At 54.0% G+C, this 22,956-nt stretch overlaps 1 protein-coding gene across 2 annotated transcripts; it reads right to left on the bottom strand.

Annotated features, from left to right (window-relative positions):
* Positions 1-5,354: 5,354 nt before the first annotated feature.
* On the bottom strand, positions 5,355-18,500 carry FEM1B (fem-1 homolog B). Of its 2 annotated transcripts, XR_005660073.1 has the most exons (3): positions 18,013-18,500; positions 6,899-8,793; positions 5,355-5,695 (listed from the first exon to the last, which is right to left on the bottom strand). XR_005660073.1 is itself a non-coding variant. In XM_029065425.2 (2 exons), the coding sequence occupies exons 1-2, from the start codon at positions 18,258-18,260 to the stop codon at positions 7,158-7,160; spliced, it is 1,884 nt and encodes a 627-aa protein (XP_028921258.1). In that variant the 5' UTR covers positions 18,261-18,500; the 3' UTR covers positions 5,355-7,157. The 2 variants fall into 2 exon arrangements, 1 of the variants encoding a protein (XP_028921258.1); XM_029065425.2 differs by having other exon boundaries at positions 5,355-8,793.
* Positions 18,501-22,956: the final 4,456 nt, after the last annotated feature.

Below are 22,956 nucleotides of genomic sequence, written 5' to 3'. Positions count from 1 at the left end.
GGAATTTCCGTGTTGACCCAACGCGACGCCCCCTTCCCCACAAGATTCTCCCTTTACCGACTTACCTCTGAAGAACGTCGGGTTCGGGAAGCTAATTACGGCAGAAGTGGGTTCTTAAATCGGTTCCAGGAAACCCCAGATCCCCTGAATATGAACGATCAAATATGCTCCCACGAGATTCGCAAGTTTACTATCTTTATTAGAATAAGGTAAACTGTCTGCCCGAAGTGCACACGGCTCGACATCCCTGGGAAGTCGCAAGTCACGGTGAATAAATGGCGGACACCGATGCCCTCTTCGCCTTGGCCCGAGGGGCTGGGTAGCTGGGGAGAAATCGGAAGAATGGGATGATTCGTCGAGGTGAAAAGTTGGGCCCGTTTTACTAACTTGTGAAGTTCCCCAAACCGAACGCCGCCGAGAACAGTAGTTGCCCTTTTCCTATCCGCTCGTCCTCTTCCTTTTCTCTATCCCTCTCTCTCTCGAAAAAAAAAACCAGCTGGGATGCGCCTCATCTGTTTCTGCCGACAATATTACAACGAATGCTAAACCCTGTTCACGTCTCCAATCAATTTCGAAACAGAATCTTCCTTCGAAACCTGCATCACTTGTCAAACCCTATTTTTTCCTATGCGCAGAGCACTGCACTAAGCGCTCGGGAAAATACAACACTTAGCAGACAGGTTGAGGAGCAGTGTGGCCTAGCGGGTAGAGCACAGGCCCCGGAGTCAGTGGGATGTGGGTTCAAATGCAGCTCTGCCACTTGTCTGTGTGTGACCTTAGGCAGGTCCACTTCTCTGGGCTTCTTACCTCATCTGTAAAATGGGAATTAAGACCGTGACCCCTATGGGACTGTGTCCAACCTGATCGGCTTGTATCTATCCCGGCGCTTACTACAGCGGCTGGCACATAAACGCTCAACACATATTAAAAAGTTCCCTTGCCCACAGTGGGCTTACGGTCTACAGGACGGGAGTAGGTAAGGTCCTTGCAGGCAGGGATCACGTCCACCACCTCGAATGCACTGTACTCCCCCGAGTGCTTAGGCCAGTACCCGCTCACTAAACACCACTGATTGAGCAGTGCGAATGAGATATAATCTTACGCCCGGCAATCTATCACGTGCCACGATCCTGTCCTAATTTCTGTACCCTCTCTCGGGGCACAATTACTCACACTGTCAGGTTGCTGGACCACTGGACAGGTTTCCCATTCGATCGCTCTGGAAAACTATTTCCCTGCACCGGGCCAGTGCTGGAGGCCACGGTAGGTCATCACAAGCCAGGTCCTCTTGCCCAAGTCAGGGGGCGACCTGCACCTTGGATAAATGCCTAACGGCAATGTTTTCGTAACGAAAGGTACACACGGCGTGGTCTAGTGGAAAGAGCACGGGCCTGGGAGTCAGAGGTCCCGGCTTCTAATCTCAGCTCTGCCTCGTGACCTTGGGTAAATCACTTGATTTCTCTGGGCCTCGGTTTCCTCATCTGTAAAATGGGAATGAAATCCCCTCCGAGCTACACTGAGCCCGACCTGGGACGGGGACTGTGTCTGCCCTGATCATCATGTATCTTAGCACTATACTAAGTGTAGTGCTTGGCGCATAGTGTTTAGCAAGTAACATTTTTTTAAAAAGTTTTGTCTGAGAAATAGTAGGCAGCTTCCTGCTTTAAACAGTTCAGTCGCATGGTCTTTTCTGAGTAGGATCGAGGCAGTGGCTTAAGATCGAGCAGGGTAATAACGTTCCTTTTAAAAGGCAGAGGCTTTTTTTTTCCTCTCACGGGGCTTTTAATGTTTCAGTGCCCCGACTGACAGGATAGTTAAATCTGTGGCTAGAGACAGGGCAGGATCATTAAATCCACAACTAGCGACTGACATAGGTTTGACAACAATCCAAAGGAGACTTTTTTAAAGGCAACGGATTTCACGGGAGAAAGCACCATAAAAGAAGCCCTTTCAGAATACCTTCTATCTAATTGCTAGTTTAATTACTGGACTTAATAGGCCAAATTTCTACTGCCAAAGTTAGGAGGGGGGAAAAAAAGCAATTACCCAGATTAATAATACCCCAAAATACTTTTATCTTGCTTTTCCAGGTAAATGGGACAGAGACAGATTCGCGGCCTGAATTGGGCAAATCATTACCTCAGTTCCATGGCGATCCAGGTCCCGGTTGTTCTTTCCATCTGGTGGGTTCTTCGGAACGATTATATACCCTTTAAAATAACATTACATCATTTTTAAAAGCATTAAACCAAAGTGTACTGTTGCTGCGATAAAAGGCCTTTTCTGTTCTTCGCCCGGGTCCCGGAGAGAGGAATCCAAGAATCCTTCCAGTTAATTCGCCCGATCACGGCGATTACAGTCACGGACCGGGCCGCAAACCACATTAGCCACAGAGAACCACAGAGAAGCAGCGTGGCTCAGTGGAAAGAGCACGGGCTTTGGAGTCAGAGGCCATGGGTTCGAATCCCGGCTCGGCCGCTTGTCGGCTGTGTGACTTTGGGCGAGTCGCTTAACTTCTCGGTGCCTCGGTTACCTCATCTGTAAAATGAGGATTAAGACTGTGAGCCCCACGTGGGACAACCTGATTCCCGTGTCTACCCCAGCGCTTAGAACAGCGCTCGGCACATAGTAGGCGCTTAACAAATACCAACATTATTTATTATTAGCCACCCGCCGGGGGGGGGGGATAAAATCTGGGGTGAAAACACGCCAAGGTCCCTGCTGTGTGCAGTGCCGGCTGTCTCCCTACCCGTGTGCCATGTGCACGGAAGCCCGGCCAGGGACCGGAGCGATTTTAAACCTGGGTTTTGCATCCCGGAAGCCATCTCGAGCCACGGATTCGGCGACCTTCCGGCCAGTGGAGAACCGGGCCAGGCCGGGTCCGTCCGGAGGTTCGACGTCCGTGAGGCCCGGGGCCGAAGGTCCTTCAAAGCAGGCACTCTGGGCCCCACGGAGGAGGGATGGGGGACCCTCTTTGACAACACAGGAACCTAAATCCTGCAGGGGACCACTTACATCACTGCAAATAGGCAACCCTCCCCAAATGGCCACAACTTCCATCCTTTGCCATCCCGGGGGTTTCTGGCGAGAGCCTATTTCCTCCCGCTTTGTGAGGACTCGCCGCACATTTCTTCAGGCGAGAGGTGTTAGGAACCTGACAGTTTTTGGCCCTATGGTATTTGTTCAGCGCTAACCTACGTGCCGGGAACCGTACTAAGCGCTGGCGTAGATACATACTAATCAGATTGGACAAAGTCCCTGTCCCACTTGGGGCTTACGGTCTTAATCCCCATTTTACAGACGAGGTCAAACTGAGGCCCAGGGAAGTTAAGTGATTTGCCCAGGTCACACTGCAGGTAAGTGGTCCTTCTGACTCCCAAGCTCGGGCTCTTTCCACTAAGCCACGCTCCTTCCCGGTTGCACCCGCTGCACTGAAACGATGCCAGCTCCGAGCTCCATCTGATTTCGATCGGTTACCTGCAGAACCACGGAGCATTACAAAGCAGATCGGACTGTTGGAAATAAAATCAGGAAAGTTCAAAAACCAGTAAGGAGCTCCTCAAATGAATAAACACAAATCAACAAAATGGAGATGTGTAATATTTAGAGAAAGCAAATAAGTACCAATTTTCTTATCTTTTTCCTCTAAAAAAAATGGTACTTCCCTTCCCCGCCAACTCTCAATTTTACAAAAGAAATCAAGTCTCTAGATCACTCGTTCCATACAGGTATTTCACAATACATTATTTCAGTCTTACAAGCCAGAATTATATCCTGAGCAAGATAGTGCAATGAATGTCCTTTTAAGTAACAGTATCCCGACTCTGCCCCTTGTCAGCCGTGTGACTGTGGGCAAGTCACTTCACTTCTCTGTGCCTCAGTTCCCTCATCTGTAAAATGGGGATGAAGACTGTGAGCCTCTCGTGGGACAACCTCATTCCCCTGTATCTACCCCAGAGCTTAGAACAGTGCTCTGCACGTAGTAAGCGCTTAGCAAATACCAACATAACAGTACATGAGTTACCTTTGAGAACTCACATTCTCATTCAAATATTCCTTTTTAGAGAATTTAAATATGAGCAATTACCTTCCTCCGATTTTACCGGCATTTCAATCGATAAATAGTACCGTTCCCCCGCCCCCGTCCTCCTTTTGCAAAATAACTGGGGGGGTCAATACATTTTCGGAAGCCTAACCAATCAGAACCACTCCTGCCACTTCGAAGGAACGTTACGAATAAGACACTCACATCGGTTCTAGCCTTGGGCCAAAGAGGGTGGAGAATACACTGAGAACGGGCATGGAGATGGACAACACGCACGCGTTTCCTACCGGCCACTTATATCACCATCACCAGAGTGGTAGGGATTCCCCTCGCACCTGAAGACAACGTGATCGACAGTGTGATACTAGTCGACACCGCCAAACCCTGCGGTTGGTCCCGTGGAAAGAGCCCAGCTCTTGGGGTCAGGAGACCTGGATTCTAATCCCGCCTCCACCTGGGGGAAGACCGGATGACCGCCCGAACGCCCCCGTGAAGTGCGGCACCCCTTCTGCTACTCTGGGCCACCGCGGGAACTCGGCGGGCGGGGACGAGGGCGCGCAAGTGACCACGGGCAGATCTCCGGCCCGATCGTCCGTCCTGAAATCTCTCCGTCGGCCACGGCCCTCCCCACGGAAGAAACGTTGGACGTTCGGGGCCCAATCCGCCCGCCGCGATGAGGAGCTCTGAGCCCAAAGAGAAGCGAGACCGTGAACCGCTCTTCCTGGGCACTGCCGCCTACCCTTCCAGGCCACTAAGGCTCCAAAGGGAAGTCGGCTACTCTTGGCTCCCTTGCGGGCGGGGAACGTGTCACCTGACTCCGCTCTGTTGTCCACTCCCAAGTGCTTGGGATGGCGCTCTGCACACAGTCGGCGCTCAATAAATACCAATGATTGACTGACGGGGGAGTGGGGTCAGGGAGCTTAGCCCTACGGTCTATCAGAACATCTCCCCTCACCCCCCCCCGACCGATTCAAATCTTCCTCCCACAAAAACCCGGCGTAGCAAAAACAGAAATCCATCACTGTGGCGAGGCTCATTTCCATTTGGAGCAGAAGACGCACCCCAGGATAGAAAATTTCAGTCACTGTAGAAATCTCCCCGGGAGTTCTCGCCCCCTCCCTCAGCCCCCACCCTTCACGCCCAGCATTCTTTAAAAATACAAATGCCTCTCTCCCTTCCTTACTGCTTTAAGGCAGCACACTGCTTTAAGGCCCCCCAGCCCCAAGCTAGTGGAGTTAGGCCCGGCCACCCGGGTCTCCGCTTCCCTGCGACCCGGAATCTCTAGTCCGCGGAGCGAAACACATACATGAAACACAAATGAAAATACTTTTATTTCTCCACTTTTCAGATCTTGTTCTCGTTCTCCAGGAAGGGAGAATTCAGTCAGGTTTCGAACTACCAGGGCTTTGACACTATTTTCCTTTTTAAAGTCCTGCGGTCCGTACCGTCAGTACAGACGGCAACCCCCGCCCCCGCCCCTGCAAAAGCAACGGCGGGTCGGGGGGGGGGGGGTAGGCGGTAGGGCGGCCGGGGATGTCCGGGTGGCACTAGACGAAACTTACCAAGTTACACATTTATTTCACATTCAATACTCGTCAAACTGATACAAACAGGTGCGTGCCCCTTCCTTGAATGTCCGTTCTGCTTCCGCTTAAGAGAAAGGAAAAACAGAACCTCCTTTCAGTCTGGCGGTTAAAAAGCTGCGGCTAAAAAGAATAAGCAGAGGATGCTCACTAACTGTCCGTACGAGTGACATTTTACTGCTGAAGATGCTCAGCCCTCAACAGAAGGCAGTACCTTGCGGGGTGGCTTGATACAATCCCTTTATACCATAAAAATATTTCACTTAACCCATCATCCTTGTGAGTTTGTTTTTTCCAACTGCTTCCGTTGTAGCTTGATCAGAGAAAAGAACGGGGGGGGGGGGGGATAAAATACAATAAAAATTGCCCTGGCTCCCTCCCGTCTGTCAGGGCCAAGTCCGAGTCAGGGAGGCACAAGTTCTCCCCTCTGAAAAGGGGTTTCGCATTTGAAAGGAAGACACCACAGAGGGGGCGAGGGGAGAGACGGAACGGAAAACTGTCGGAAAACTGTCGGGCGGACAAACTTTGGGAGGAATTACAAAAGATCTCTCCACTCATCCTTGAAAAGGAGCGTGGGATTTTTCAAGTCCAAATCCTGCCTGTTACAGATACAAAAAAAATATATATATAATAATAATAATATTTGATAAGGCTAAAAGAAAAACCCTACACCTCCTCCAAGAGCCCATACGGGTTTTATAAAAAGCTGGTTTGATTCCGATTCGTTTGCATAACATGCGCAAGTTCATTTCCACGACTCTTTCCTTAAGCCAACGGCACATATGACAATCATTTTTCATGGACTGAAGCGACTACATGTCTCTGACTAGATAGATGAATTGAAACCTCTATTTAAAAGGAAAAAAAAATCCCTCCCAGGCATCTCAATATGTCGATTTGTTTCACGTCAATTAAAACGGGACAGGCAGAGGCTACGGACGGCGCTTCCGGTGCCGACTGGCAGCGGGGGACCCTTCGCTGATGTTGACACTGATGTGGCCAATTTCTCCGCTCCGCCCCGCGACCGGAGCTACGGGGAGGACCCGGGGAGGACCCGGGGACCGAGCAGAAGTGCCCTCTGCGGTGGTCGTTTAAAAGCCACGGCGGCCGCCCGTGGTCGAAACGCTTCTGCGCATCACAGCCCAAACGGTTTGTATTCCTATAAACGGAAAGAGAGAAAGAGCGAGCGAGAGCGAGAGAGAGAGAGAGAGAGGCGGACACAAAAGCAGAACCAAAAAAAGTTAAAAAGCGCGCGGTGACGACGCCACACCTCTTCGTCCAAAAGTGACCCATCTCCAAAGGCTGGTTCCACCCCGGTCCAACGTGCGTTCCGTTCGTTCGCCTCCTTAGCGGACATTCACAATTGACTGCTGTGAGGGAGGGAAAAACCGAGGGGGACGGGGGAGGGAGGGAGGGAGGGAAGGAAGAGCGGCGATTCCACCGTCCGCGACGAGAGTCGCTTCCCGTTTAGCACCACGAGGAGGGAGACCGTCCTCCTCCCCCCCGACCCCGCCGGCCGCGCCGGTCACCTAGTGGAACTCGACAAACTCTTCCAGGGTCCTGGGGATCTGATTCCGGTAGTGGATGTTATAGATCCGGACGGCTCGGGCGGCCAGGCACTTGAGGCTCAGCTTCATCTGGGTCTTCAGGAGGATTTCGGACACGCCCGTGGTGCTCTTGTCCAGCGGGGTCTTCTTCTGCTTGTTGGTCATGTCCGTGTGGGCGCCCGCCTCCACCAGGCCGGTGATGATGGCGTGCAGGGTGAGGAAGTCGCTGATGGGCCGGTTGTACTGGACGATGACGTGCAGGGGGCTGTTGCCCTCCAGGTCCACGGCGTTGACCTCGGCCCCGCAGTCCAGCAGCAGCTTGGCCACCAGGGCGTTGGGGAAGCTGCAGACGTCGTTGGTGTGGAAGTCGTCCACGGGGGTGTTGGAGTTGACGGCCAGGTGGAGCAGCGTGGCCCCGTCCCGGGTGCGGGGGTCCAGCTGGATGAGGTTGTAGATCTGCCGGTTGAGCCGCGCCTGGTCGTCCTCGCTGCACTGGGTCTTGGTGGAGATGCACACCAGGTAGAGGAAGGTGAACAGGTTGCACTCGTGGTTGTCCAGCGCCCCGGGCGGCTCCGCCTCCGGGGGCCCCCGCCCCCGGGCCATCCCCTGCTCGATCTCCAGGACGCTGCACCTCAGCACGCTCTCGATGTCCCGGGCCCTGACGGCCTCGTGCAGGTGGATCATCTGCGAGAAGACCTGGGCGAAGCGCAGGAGGTCCTTGTGGGTGTTGCGGTTGCCCTTCTGCCGGAGGCGCAGGGCGTGGAGCCACAGCTCGATGCACTGCTCGAACTCCATGTTGTCCGCGTAGACGGCCCCGCGGTAGATGATGGGGTGCGACACGTCGACGTTGTCCGAGCCCAGGATGCGCTCGCGCACGATCAGCCCCTCCATGTGCAGGGCGTCGCGGTCCTGCCGGATGGCCTCCAGCTCCTGGGGGCTCCGGCACTCCGTGCGGTTCCCGTAGGCGGCGATCGGCGGGAGCACCTCCTTCTCCACCACGTGGTCCCGGTCCCGGTAGCGCTCCAGCATGGCCAGGTACAGGTAGTGGTACGTCTTCAGGATGTCGTAGTTCTCGCGGTCGTTGGCGAACGAGGCCCCCAGCAGCTCCAGGGCCTCGATGCGGCTGGCCCGGTCGCAGTCCGCGTGCGACAGGAGCAGCTCCACCACGTCCGCCTTGCAGCTCTCGGCCGCCACCTTCAACGGGGTCATCCCGTGGCCGTTGACCGCCATGGCCGCCTTCCAGCGGATCAGCTCCCGCACGATCTCCAGGTGGCCGGCCTCGGCCGCGAAGTGCAGGGCCGTGGCCCCGCAGTGGGCCCGGGCGTTCGGGTCCGCCCGCTGCTCCAGGAGGTAGCGCACCACGTCCGTGTGCCCCTTGTAGGCCGCGATCATGAGGCAGGTGTTGTCGTACTTGTTGGCGATGCTGATGTTGGCGTGGTTCTCCACCAGGTACTTGACGATGTCCAGGCGCCCGTCGAAGCAGGCCGCCCGCAGGGGCGTCGAGTTGGTCACCGTCGTGTGGTTGACGTTGGCCCCGTGGCTCACCAGGAGCTTCACCACCTCAAAGTGGCCGGCGCCCGCCGCGCACCACAGGGCGGTGGCGCCATCGATGACGTAGCTGCGGAGGCAAGGGGCACACCGTCAGTACGCGCGGGCCGCGCGGCGGGGGGGGGGGGGTCCGGGGCGGCCCGGCCGTCTAGGGGAGGGAAGAGCGGGGGGACGGGCGGGGGAACCTCCCCGGCTGTTTCCACGGAGCTTCCCAGGAGGAAGCCGCCCCCGCCGCGGGCGGGACCCCTCCCCGAGGGAGAGCCGGTTCACCGGGGATGTCGGCGTCGCGCCCGGGAACGTCGGCGGGAAGACGGTCTGTCATAGGTTCAACTGGACAGGGAGGTGTGCTGGGCGGGTGGGTGTGGGAAAGTGTGTGTTTGGTAGGGGGTGTGTGGCATGGGACACAAAACTTCAGAGCCCAGAGGAGTAAACAACTGAACAAGGAATTGTGCTGGATACGGTAGCACGGAGGGAGACGAAACCCCAGAGTCAGGAGGACAGAGCAATTGAACGAGGGGGTGGGGTGTGTGTGTGTGCAAGCACGCGTGTAGCGGGGGGAGGGGGTAACCCAGAGGGGGACAAAACCTCAGAGCCCTGAGGAGAGAGGACCTGAAGGAGAAGGCGTGGTGGGTATGGTGCGGGACCGATCCCCAGAGCGGTGAGGAGATTGATTCAATAAATCAATCGTATTTATTGAATGCTTACTGGGTGCAAAAGCACCGTACTAAGCACCTGGGAGAGTGCAAAATAACAACAAACGGACACGTTCCTCCCCACAGTGAGCTCACGGCCTAGAGGGGGAGACGGCCATTGATATGAATAGATAGATAATTACAGATATATGCAGATCTCTACATATGAGCTGTGGGGACGGGAGGGAGGATGAATGAAGGATCAAGTGAGAGCAGTGCAGCAGGAAGTGGGGGAAGAGGAGAGGAGGGCTCAGTCGGAGGGAAGAGGACTAGCCAGAAGAGCAGAGTTTCGGCAGGGCACGGGAGAGAGGACGAAAGGACCCGGGGAGGCGGCGGGCCCCCCGGGAGGGAGGAGCGCTCAGGAGACCCCCGTGATGTTCCGGGGAGGCGGGAACAGGCGCAGGCTCAGGGATCGGGATCGAGTTGTACCACACCCGTGGCTGTCGAAACCTGTCACCTAAGTAAACACTGCCTATGGTTTACAAGGAAGCGAGTGCCTGGGTGATCCCAGGCGGGGGGAAGGGGGACGGGGAGACCCGGGCACCTTCGCAGAGATTCACGATCACGGGAAGGGCTCCGGCCTTTCAAATCCCTCCCTGGGGCAGCAGGGCCAGAACCCTGCGTGTCTCCCATCCCTTTTGGGGGATTCCCGGGGATGAGGGCAGATGACTCCAGGAGCAATCTCAGATGCACCAGCCGGAGCTCCAGGAGAATCCCCTCCTGGCTGTAAAGTGCCCCGGGGCACCGAGTGATAGAGGCCGGCCCTCCAGGCCCAAACGGTGACCCTCCGGTCACAGACAAGACCAACCGATTCTAACCCAGCTTCTTCCCAAGTGAACCACCAGTGGAGTGACACTCAAAACATCAGACGGGCCAAATTCCCACTGGCAAAAAAACATCAGTTTTGGGAAACCTACCCTTAATAATGATAATAATAACGGTATCTGTTGGGCACTTGCTACGTGCCAGGCACTGTACTAAACACTGGGGTAGATACGAACACATCAGGCTGGCACAGTTCACGTCCCACAGGCTCACAGTCTCGATCCCCATTTTACAGACGAGGTGACTGAGGTCCAGAAGTGAGGTGACTTGCCCAAGGTCACACAGCAGACAGGTGGCAGAGCCGGGGCTAGAACCCGTGACCTTCAGACTCCCAGGCTCATGCTCTATCTACTACGCCATGATGTTTCTTACCACCACCTCTAAAGACAAGTGCCCGAGGCATCTAAATTCCCCTAGTGGCTAGAGCACGGGCTTGGGAGGCAGAAGGTTGTGGGTTCGAATCCCGAGAGATCCACCCTATCCCTCTCCTCCCCCAACATAAATCAATCACCGGCAGATCCTGAGCCAAATACTCTGCGCAGGGTGCTAGTCTAAGCACTCAGAAGACAACAGGTGAGGTAGTAATCAACTAGGTATCTACTGAGCGCTTATGATGTGCAGAGCACTGTACCTAGAGCTTGAGAGAGTACACTACAACAGAGTCAATGGACAGGTTCCCCGCCCTCATGGACCTTTCCGTCCAAATTGCTACACCAACTGCCATCAGGGGGTTCTTCCCTAGGGAAAGAAAAAGAGGAGGAGGAAATCCACGGAGCTCGACTGGCAAAGACAGTCGGGGGAAGCGGGTGGGAATCGCAACCGCCCAACTGGAAAAGACTCAAACCGCTGCTCTTGAGATGGGCTGTGGCGAGGACATGAGTTCAGAGACCACAAACTCCTCCCTTCCCATTTCATCCTCCCAACCCGCCCCCTCCACCCACACCGGGCACCCTCCGACCTCAGAGGGGTCAACCGGAACGGTTCATCGGCCAAAAATGTTGCTACTGGAAGGGCTCTCCCTGGTCTTCCTGTCCCCGCTGTCCCACGGCCTCCCAGTTGGTCCCCGGCTGTCAGGCTTGCTCACCCTCTTAGGCAGAGTCCCTTGCCCCCATAGGTCGAGGTGTATGTCCAATCTAATTATCCTGGATGTTTATCATCATTAATGTATTATAAATACTACAACTGAAAATAATAACAAAGTTTGCACAGGGCAAAGTTCTGGTATAGTGCTATTCACTCCCCAGGAGGTCAATAAATGCTTGGTGACTGGCTGGACGTTGCAAATCCCATCCAGACTTCTAATAAGAAGAAGAAGAAGAAGAATGGTGTTTATTTAGCGCTTACTAGGTGCCAGGCCCTGTACCAAGCACTCGGTGGAAAAGACCTTAACAGGAACCCTTAAGATGAGGTCGCTCTGAAAGTACGGAAATCAATCAATGGCATTTATTGAGTGTTTACTGTGTGCAGAGCACTGGACTAAGCGCTCAGAGTACAATGCAACGGAGTCAGTTATCACATTCCCACAATACGAAAGCCCACAACAAGCTTTCAGTCTAGAAAAATTGCATTCACAGATCGCCACAGTATCATCACAACTTTGGAAAGAGTTTTATACCTGCAGAGGCAATAGGCCCCATTTCTAAAATATGCCTTTGATTTACAAAGAATACCAAAAACTATTTTTAAAAGGCTTTTGAAATAAAAAAAATTTTTAAACCACAGGGCTTAAGTGACTTTTCTTTAGCGTAGAGAGTTTACTAATGAATTCACGTACAGGCGCATCTGAGAGATGGTCAATTTCTCCAAAGCCATGAAGCAGCGTGGCCTAGTGGATAGAACCCAGACCTGGGAGTCAGAAGGACTAATCCCGGCTCTAATCCCGGCTCCGCCACATGTCTGCTGGGTGACGTTGGGCAAGTCACTTCACTTCTCTGTGCCTCAGCTACCTCATCCTTAAAATGGGGATTAATCAACCAATGGTTATTTATTGAGCGCTCACTCTGCGCGGAGTACTCTACTAAACTCTTGGGCGAGGGCAAGAGAATTAGCAGACACGGTAAGATTAAGAGCCTCATGTGGGACAGGGACTGTGTCCAATGATTAGCACATAGCTCCCCCAGCACTTAGCAGAGTGTCTGGCACACAGTAAACACTTACCGAATACCATTTAAAAAAACACCGCCACAAAAACTTGAAACCAACCCCGGCCCGGCAATCCACCCCATTATAAGGCGACAGGGCCAATCAACTGTGACATCGGCATTCCTTCGCTTCGGTCGGTCAGCTGTATTTATTGAGCACTTAATGTGTCCAGAGCACTGTACAAAGCCCTTGGGAGAGTACAATATAACAATACAACAGACGCATCCTCTGCCCACAACGAGCTTACAGTCTCGAGGGTGTTTTCCCTTCCCGTGCTTTGCCCCGCACTTGCTCCGAGCAGCGAACCCGGGCCACCACGTAACGACTCGCTCGGTTGTTGAGTTTTGCGTTGCGGTGACTCCTCGAATGCGACACTACCCGGCACATCGGCACCTCTGAACAAATCTCAAATAACGCAACAGGGCAGCAACGAGGCTCTGCAGGGTGGCTTACGGTGACAGGAAAGCTCCTTTTATTAACAGGTGGAATCGAAACCAATATCAAGGGCAGTGAGAGAAAAATATCGGGAGACTGTGAGCTCGTTGTGGACGGGGAATGTGCCTCGTTACACTGTACTCTCCCAAGCACTTATCACAGTGTTTTGCACATAGTTAGCACTCAAAAGATACGACTGAATGAGCTGGAGTCTGGCAGTTATTGTTAGAAGTGCTCAAGAGGCCGACCTCAGGCGAGCATCAAATCGGGGACTGTGAGGTTTCTTGGGAGGAGAGGGATGGTTTCTTTTTTAATGTGCGTACGCCATTGACATTTCGCTGTTTAAATTCAAAAATCTTTTCACTGTTGATACGGTGAAAGGTAATAGTTAATAATGATCATGCAACTTAGGGATCACTACATTCCTCACGTCTTAGCACTTTAAAAAAATACACTTGCGAGCAAATGGCATTGGCCAATTTGGGGGATCTTGAGAAAGCACTGATGTGCTTTACATCACGTCCGATGGGAAACGCTACTCTGTTGAGGACTCTTCCGCTTTAACCAACCACAGAACTAATTATGAACACTCACTGGGATTTTTCAGTATTTCGACGTCTCTCCTACATATACAAAAGCTTTTTCGATTTTACCGCTTTTTTTCCTCCTCAGCCTAAACTGTACTCTACAACAGGGACTTCTAAAATTCAGCTGACTGGAAAGTGAGCTAAGAAACGGCTCTCGTGAAAGACCATTTTCTTTTCACATTCTGCACCTGACTCGGTTTGGGTAATGAACAAATCGGTCGGCTTTGTTTTTTTACCTAAGAGGCCATCGGTTCAGCGGGGCAACGTTCAGATGACCACAGGGATCTGATTCAAACACTGCCCTTCCACTTACGTCACGGGAAAACATCGGGGAAATTCAACCCAAAAACTTAATACGGTGTTTCATAAACGAGCGCTCTTTCAGAACTGGCCTGAGAAGAATTTGCCAAGTGAGTAGCCGATTTCACTTGAGCGTCAGAACCCAACTAACATTTTTCAGCCAGTTTTTGATCTACATTGAGTAGCCTCGGAAAGCCTTTACAAATCCCAGTTTACCACACCGGACAGAAAATAAATAGGGTACATGTGTCTTTCTTATGACAAAATAGGCTTGGGACAAAAACGACCACAAACTACGGGCATTTCCCCTGAGACTTAAAAATGATCTGCATGTGGGTCTTCCAATTTTCACCTAAAAAGGATCCAATGGGATAAGTGCAAAGACTTCAAAACCGGCTACACATTGAGCCTACTAAAAAGGACTGTTTGTAGTCGCTTCCAGGTTTCTGGAGTGGAAGCGCTTTCTTATTCAGTAGTTCTTCAACCCAGGGCTTAGAACAGTGCTTGGCACATAGTAAGCGCTTAACAAACACCAAACAAAACAGCTGATGTTGACAAAGCGCGTACTAAACATTTATAGGTTGATTAGGCTACAAGTAGCTCCTTGCTTATGTTTTCCTCAGGGACTTGCCCGATCTAGTTTTTCAAGCCTTTAAAACAGAGCTCTGGCTACTTCTTTCTGGATGCGCATTTAAATGAGCTGAACAGAGTTTTTTCAAAGGCAGAGCACAAAGAGAGTGCTCCGGGTCTTCCAAAATCCCTGTTTCTCAATCCCGTTTCCTTCCCTGCTCCTTGACAGCTCGACTCCCCCCCCGCCCCCCCCCCCCCCCCCCCCCCCCCCCCCCCCCCGCCTCCTGCAAGTACAAGTGGGTCCCAAAACAGATGCTTTTTTGAAAAACCAATCACACAGCCTGCCCGATGAGCCTCTGAAACGGTACCATCACTACATTCCAGGAATCCCACGCTTCCTGATGAGAATCAGCGTGGTCCGGAGGAGAGAGCGCGGGCCTAGGAGTCAGAAGGGCTGGGCTCTAATCCGGGCTCCGCCACTCGTCTGCTCTGTGACCTTGGTCAAGTCACTTCACTTCTCTGTGCCTCAGTTTCCTCATTTGTACAACGGGGATTAAGACTGAGGGCCTCATGTAGGATCGGGATCGTGGGATAGAGTTTAAATCTACCCGCGCTTAGTACGGTGCCCGGCCCATAGTAAGCATTTAAAACCACAATTATTATTACGAACCTCCCTTTGGCTTTGTTCTGTTCTTATTCCATAATATGGCCTGCTTCCTCTCTCCTTTCAGCCCGTTCTTCTCTCACATTCCCCTTTTCCTTGCCACTCACCTGTCTCTATCCAACTACCTGTCCAACTAAAACTGAGCAGGCTCGGTGGTTTGGCTGTCCATGGAATATCTACTTCTTTCAAAGTTGCACTAAAGCTGACAATAGCCAGAATGCTTTTCGTGATGTGTGCTAACTACGTCAGACACCTGCTCCTCAGTCGATATTTTCTCGTCATCCATCAGTGGCATCTGCTGAGCTCTTACGGTGTGCAGAGCACTGTACTAAGCGCTTGGGAGAGTCCAATATGACAGACACATTCCCTGCTCCCAAAGAGTTTACGGTCCTGAGGACTCATCAGGTTTTCTCTCTCTCCACTTCCAACAGCCCAGATCCCCAATAGCTGCTCTAGAGGAGGAAATCCATCACATTCCACCTACACTATAAACGGAGAGGAGCACTCTGTCAAGACCTGGATTCTCATCCTGACTCCATCACTTGTCTCCTGGGTAAGTCACTTCACTTTTCTGTGCTTCAGTTACCTCATCTGTAAAACTCAGCTGTGAGTCCCACGTGGGACACGGACTGCGGCCAAATCGATTAGCTTGTATCTATCTCGGTGACTAGTACGGCTGACTGGCATACAGTAAGCACTTAAATACCATAAAAAAGAAAAAAAGAAAAAAAAAATTGCCCAGGAGTGCTCTGCCATCTTACTCTATCCTCTGGTTCCCAGAATATACGTAGGCCAAGATTAGGCCTAAATCAAGAAGTTGCTTGTTTAAAAAAAAAAAAATGCAGACCATGGGATCTTTAGATTCAAAAATGACACAAGAAGCAAACTACGTATGGATGAGATGTTTCTATTCTCAGTCCTTATCTTTCAACTCTAACTTTTGCAAGTATTTCCTCTTGCTCTATAACCTGGAATGAGGAAAAAAAAAAAAGATCTGTCTTCTTTAAGGATCGGAGATGAGTAACGCATCCGTCTTTAAGGAAAAATTCCATTTAGTCAAATCTGAACCTGAAAGTCTGGGTTAAAGTGGTACACATTAACTACAGAGTACCCAGAGTAAGTTACTAAACATCCCCCAGAGAGGCCCTACTTCCTAAAGAAGGCGGTTCAAGTTTGAAAAGCCCTGGGGGGGGTTCTCTCGGGCTGGGAGGGAGATGCCAAAACCACCAGATCTCACCATTACACCCACAGTTCTTTGTGTTCAATTGTCAAGCACTTAGTAGAGTATTCTGCACAGTAAGCACTCAAATACCAGATTGATTTGCAGACCTCCAAAACAGAAGAAGGCCCGTTCAATCCCAAGAGGTGACTTTTCTCTGGGGCTGCCTTCCTACCACAACAAGGGAGTAACAGTTCAAAAATATCTTCCGGTAACAGCACCACCTTGGTCACCAGATAAAGCTCTGTCCACAACTCACGTGCCCACGCCCGGGATACACCACATTGAATCCTGAGTCTTGGTTTAGTCTGCCTGAAGTGACGTGACGTTCTTCAGGCCCCCTGATGTGCAGGCAGCTTCGGCACCTGCGAATGGCACGGTGCCAACTTTGGATGGATTACCCTCCAGTCCCCCGACCAATGTGAGGAATGCCTGACCAGGCCACGGGAGATGGGGGATTAATTCTGTTGTACTGCATTCTCCCAAACACTTAGTAGTGTTGTGCCCATAGTAAGCGCTCAACAAATACGACTGATCGGTGCTAAGACGTACGGAAAATGTGGCTGTTATCTGTACCCTCCCACGTGCTTCGTACAGTGCTCTTGCCCACTAAGAACTCGATAAATACGAGCGGGCCCTGCCGCTTGCCAATGGTCACCTACCACTGAGAAGCGGCGCGGTTTAGTGGAAATCAAGCGACTGTATCTCTCGAGCGCTTATTATGGGCAGAGCACTGTACTAAGCGCTTGGGAGAGAGTCCGGGCCTGGGAGTCCAAGGACCCGGCTTCTAATCCCGGCTCCGCCACTCGACCGCTGTGTGACTTTGGGCAAATCACTTCACTTCTCTGTGCTTCAGTTCCCTCACCCAAAAAATGGGGATACTGTGCCCACGGGACTCGGACTGGGTCCAACCCGATGGGCTTGAATCTACCCTAGTGCTCAGTGCAGTCGGTCAATTGTATTTATTTAACATTTCCTGTGTGCAAAGCACCGTACTACACGCTCGGGCGAGTACAACATAATAACAATAATTATGGTACCTGTTAAGTGCTTACTAGGGGCCAGACACCACGCCAAGCCCCGGGGTAGACAGGAGGTCAGGTTGGCCGCGGTCCCCGTCCCATACGGGGTCTCACGGTCTTGACGTCCTTTCTTCAGAAGAGGTAACTGAGGCCGGAGGCGGGGGGGGTGACTTGCCGGAGGTGACCCAGCAGACAAGCGGTGGGAGGAGAACAGAGGAGAAGCAGAGTGGCTTAGTGGAATCGGAGGTCACGGGTTCTGATCCTCCCTCTGCCACCGGTCGTCTGACTGACTCTGGGCAAGTCACTTCACTGTATCTCCGTTTCCTCGAGGATCTGTAAAACGGGCACGAAGCCTACGAGCGCCGCGTGGGGCAATGGGATGACCCCAGCAGTTTAGAATGGTGCTTGGCCCATAGTAAGCGCTTAACAAATGCCATCGTCATCATCATCGTCGTCATTATCCTCCTTTCATTCACTCAATAGTATCTACTGAGCGCTCTGTGCAGAGCACTACGCTAAGCGTTTGGAAGATCCAATTCGGCAACAGACAGAGAACATCCCTGCCCAATGACGGGCTCAAGCTCTAATCGGGGGAGGCTTCCAGGCCCGTGCTCGACGCCCTAGGCCTGGCTGGGGGGACCAGCCTTGGCCGGCCAGGCCGCATTCCGCGCCCCCGTCGTTGGGCTGTTGCCGAACCGCCCGTCCCAAGCGTTGGGCACAGACAGGGCTGCGCCCAGCGCCGGCGCTCGACCGATGCGATCGGCTGGAGGAATGCCCGCCGCGAGCTGAGGGTCTGGAGGCGGGGGGGGGGGCGGCGGGGTGGGGGCACCTACCCGTCGAAGCGGACGGTGCCGGTCTGCTGGGTGTGCACGCGGTAGTGCTCGAGCAGCAGGCGCACCACCTTGGCGTGGCCGTTGCGGGCGGCGATGATGAGGGGCGTGGAGCGCTGCCCGCCCTGCTGGCTGACATAGCCCAGCAGGTAGCGGATGTCGCTCTCCGAGCGGTTGAGGAGCAGGGCGGCCAGGGTCAGCACCCGCCCCTCGCTGGCCGCCTTGTACACGTAGCCGGCCAGGCCCTCCATGCTCGTCCGCCCCCCCGCCGCCTTCTCCTCTTCCTCCTCCTCCTCCTCCTCCCGGGCCCGGGCCCGGTCCTCCTCCTCCTCCGCCGGCCCCTCGAGGCGGCGGCGGCCGCCAGCGCCTCAGCCCGGGCCCCGCACGGCCCATTCAACAACGGGGCCCCCGCCCGCCGCTCCGGGGCGGCGGCGGAGCACGAGGAGGACGACGAGGAGCAGGAGCGGGAGGAGGCCCGGGGCCCGGGCGGCGCTGCCCGACGGGGCGGACGGCCGTCAGGCCCGACGGCCGTCAGGCCCGGCCCCTGCGGGCGCCTCCGGCCGCGGAGGCCTTCATGGCGGCGGCGGCGGCGGCGGCCCGGGCCGGTCCTCGAGCTGTCGGTCCGGGGAGGGGAGGGGAGGCGAGGACGGCGGGCCTTCCCCGCGGCCGCCCGGCCGGGGAGGCGGAGGTCGGGCTCAGGCCGGTTCTCGACGTCCGGGTGGCCTCAGGCGAGCGCGGCGGCGGGGCCGGAGAGAGGCCGAGAGGCAGGTGGGGGCGGCCGGGACCCGCTCCCGCTCCTCCTCCTGCTGCTGCTGCTGCTGCTGCTGCTGCTGCTGCTGCTGCTGCTCCTGCTGCTGGCGGCGGCCGGGGCGGCGGGGCGGGACCGTCCCATCCCAGCGGGCGGCGGACCGCGGGCTCCGGGCCTCCGGGCCGGCCGGGCGGAAGCGAAGCCGGGGGACCGGTCCGCCGCGCATTGCGGCCCGGACGGGGAAACGCCGCTCGGGAACCAAGGTTCCGGGCCGACGGACGGACTGACGGGACTCCCCCAGCCCGCCCCAGCCCGCGGAAGGAGGGGGCTTCTCGGGGCCGGGCCCCCCCCGGGGTCTCCGGCAGCCCCAGCCGGGCGGGCGAGGAGCGCACGTGGGTGGGAGGGGCCCGGGCCGCAGCGACGGCCTCCACCCTCCACCTTCCCCCCCCATCCTCAGCCCGGGCCAGAGCAGCGGCAAAGCGGTAAAATACGGTAAAGCGGCGCCGGGGGGAAAGTGGGTGGGGCAGCCCGTAAATACGGTAAAGCCGCTCCCGGGCGAAGTGGGGCGAGCCGCGTATAAATACGGTAAAGCGGCTCCGGGGGGGAGTGGGTGGGGCAGCCCATAAATACGGTAAAGCGGCTCCGGGGGGGAGTGGGTGGGGCAGCCCGTAAATACGGTAAAGCGGCGCCGGGGGGGGAAAGTGGGTGGGGCAGCCCGTAAATACGGTAAAGCCGCTCCCGGGCGAAGTGGGGCGAGCCGCCTATAAATACGGTAAAGCGGCTCCGGGGGGGAGTGGGTGGGGCAGCCCATAAATACGGTAAAGCGGCTCCGGGGGGGAGTGGGTGGGGGCAGCCCGTAAATACGGTAAAACGGCTCCGGGGGGAAGTGGGTGGGGCAGCCCATAAATACGGTAAAGCGGCTCCTGGGCGAAGTGGGGCGAGCCGGCTATAAATACGGTAAAGCGGCTCCTGGGCCAAGTGGGGCGAGCCGGCTATAAATACGGTAAAGCGGCTCCTGGGCGAAGAAGTGGGGCGAGCCGGCTATAAATACGGTAAAGCGGCTCCGAGGGGAAGTGGGTGGGGAAGCCCATAAATACGGTAAAGCCGCTCCTGGGGAAGTGGGGCGAGCCGTCTATAAATACGGTAAAGCGGCTCCTGGGAGAATAATAATAATGTTGGTATTTATTAAGCGCTTACTACGTACAGAGCACTGTTCTAAGCGCTGGGGTAGATAATGGGGTAATCAGGTTGTCCCACGTGAGGCTTACAGTCCTCATCCCCATTTTACAGATGAGGTAACTGAGGCACCGAGAAGTGGCTTGCCCAAAGTCACACGGCTGATAGGTGGCGGGGCCGGGATTAGAACCCATGACCTCTGACTCCTAAGTCTGTGCTGTTTCCACTGAGCCACGCTACTTCTCCCCGGAAGAGTGTGAGGCAGCCCATAAATACGGTAAAGCTGCTCCGGGCAGGGGAGCAGTTGGTAAATACGGTAAAGCTGCTCCGGGGAGGGGGGAGAGGGGAGAGCGGCCGGGGCCTCGTGTGCCCCCCAGCGCCCAGGTGGGGCATTGCCGCCCCCAGCCCCCGACCCCTGACCCCTGACCCCCTCCCCGACCTCGCTGCGCCCAAAACATCACCGGAGAAAAGCCTGGACGCTTGTCCCCTCCAAACCCCCCGACCCAAAACGGAAAAACCGCAGGAGACGGGGCAACAAATCTTCCCGCAACTAATAATAATTATGGTATTTGTTACGTGTTTACTATGTGCAGAGCACTGTTGTAAGCGCTGGGGTAGATACAGGGTAATCAGATTGTCCCACGTGGGGCTCACACTTTTTTTATCCCCATTTTTACAGACGAGGTCACTGAGGCCCAGAGAAGCTGTGACTTGCCCAAGGTCACACAGCAGACAAGTGGGGAGTCAGGATTAGAACCCACCACCTCTAACTCCCAAGCCCGAGCTCTTTCCACTGAGCCACGCTGCTTCTCTGGCCCCTAAAATTCCCTCCTGGCCCCTTGAGGCTCAGTATTCTCTGGAGGGCAGGCCCGGGTCATGATTTTTTTTAAAAAATACACATTCCCTCTTTATTCCTTTTGTACCTTTTCCACTCTGGCTCAGAAACCTTTGGAAAATACCAATCGACGGTGTCTGTGGGCCGGGAACTGTGTCCACCAACTCGGTTCCTTTGGCCTTTTCTACCTGTTTTCCCCCTTTAAACTCTAAGCTCGTTGTGGGCAGGGAATGCGTACGTTAAATTGTACGCTCCCAAATGCTTCGTACACTGCTCGGCACACCGTAATCGTTCAGTAAATGCCACTGATTGATATGGAACAGTTACCAATAATAATAATAATGTTGGTATTTGTTAAGCGCTTACTATGTGCCGAGCACTGTTCTAAGCGCTGGGTTAGACACAGGGGAATCGGGTTGTCCCACGTGGGGCTCACCGTCTTAATCCCCATTTTACAGATGAGGTAACTGAGGCACCGAGAAGTTAAGTGACTTGCCCGCAGTCACACAAGTGACCAGTGGCCGAGCGGGGATTCGAACCCATGACCTCTGACTCCAAAGCCCGTGCTCTTTCCACTGAGCCACGCCGCTACCAAGAGTAAGAGCACTTGGGAGAGTATAATACAACAGAATTAGCAGATTGCTTATGTCCTGAAATTGTTAGGATTTCCTTTTTTATCTTTGATCTAAACTTCTAAAAGGAAACGAGAATGGAAGCTTTGGGTTTTTGTTCCTTTGTCCCCCCCAATTCCCTCTGAATTTCTTCTCACCCTTTCTTTGCCAAACCACTCAGGCTGTGAGCCCTAATGTTTAAGAGATCTCTGGCGATCCCAGATGTTTATGACTGGCCTGCAGCTCCAGCAGCCAAAGGCAGAGAAGTGCCCTAGAAAAATTGGATTCAGAGCTTGTTTTTTACACAATAAAGTGCAAATTGAAGGTGTCGCTGGCGTCTTCCTATTAAAAAGAAGGGCTTCTGGGGAAGGAAGAGGGAGGGGCAAGGACGAGGGAGGCCAGAATCCCTGGAGACCATCACATTCCAAGCCTGCCTGATTGTGATATAATAAGGGATTTTTCCCTCGATATCAAGGCGGCCCCCTCCTCTTCCTCCTCCTTCCCCCTCTGGATCCCGGCAGCCTCTCTCACCTGTTAGAATGGTCTGATGATCCATGGATTATAGCTCACACACACACCCCCCCCCCCCCCATGTTTTCTTTCTGTGATTGTGTGATGCACAAAACAGGTGAGGATGGACCCGCCCCCACCATTTCCATGGCAACAAAGTCTCGACCAAGACACTTTCATTCATCTTTCGTCCAGGCTCAGGTTTGACTTTGAGGCCTGAGGGATCTGTAAAACACTCCTTTAATGATAATAAGAATGATAATTGTGGTATTTGTTAATCACTGACTTGAGCTTCCCCTCTAGACTGTCAGTTTGTTGTGGGCAGGGAATGTGTTGTAGTATTGTATCCAAGCGGGACTCAAAGTCTTAATCCCCCTTTTCCCAATGAGGGAAATGAGGCCCAGAGAAGTGAAACGACTTGCCCAAGGTCACACAGCAGACAAGTCGCAGAGCTGGGGCCAGAACCCAGGCCCTCTGATTCCCAGGTCCGCGAACAGTGCTTGGCTCATAGTAAGCGCTTAACAAATGCCATTATTATTATTATTTCCAATAGGCCATACTGCCTCCTTTGGGGAGCTGATCTTCAAACAACAGCTTGGGAGGAAAGAGTCAGTCAATCGCACTTATTGAGCGCTTACTGTGCGCAGAGCACTGAACTTGGGAGGTACAGTATAATAGACAGACACATTCCTAGGCCACAGGATGGACAAGCCTCTCTCTGAAGGGCAGCCAGGGACAATGTATCCCCCCGGGCTTGAGGGAGGTAGATGATGATTGTGAAGAAGTTGAACAGCTTCTGAAATTCCCCCAGATCCACAGACCAGGTTAGGAGGCTGTCCAGAAGCACGGCAGGGAGGATTAGAGGAAGATTTAGTTTTCTCTTTTATCCCCAGCAATTAGTATAGGCTTCACACTCGAATGGACTAATAAATCATTTAGTGCCTCCTTTACTAGACTGGAAACCCCTTGAGGGCCAGGATCCCGTCTACAAACTCTCTTGTCCTCTTCCAAACCCTTACTACAGAGCTTGCATCCACTAAGAACTCGGTGAAATATTATTGCTTGAT

Source organism: Ornithorhynchus anatinus, chromosome 5 (genome assembly GCF_004115215.2).
Source record: "Ornithorhynchus anatinus isolate Pmale09 chromosome 5, mOrnAna1.pri.v4, whole genome shotgun sequence".
Taxonomy (NCBI): Eukaryota; Metazoa; Chordata; class Mammalia; order Monotremata; family Ornithorhynchidae; genus Ornithorhynchus; species Ornithorhynchus anatinus.
This window is presented reverse-complemented; position numbering and strand designations above follow the sequence as displayed.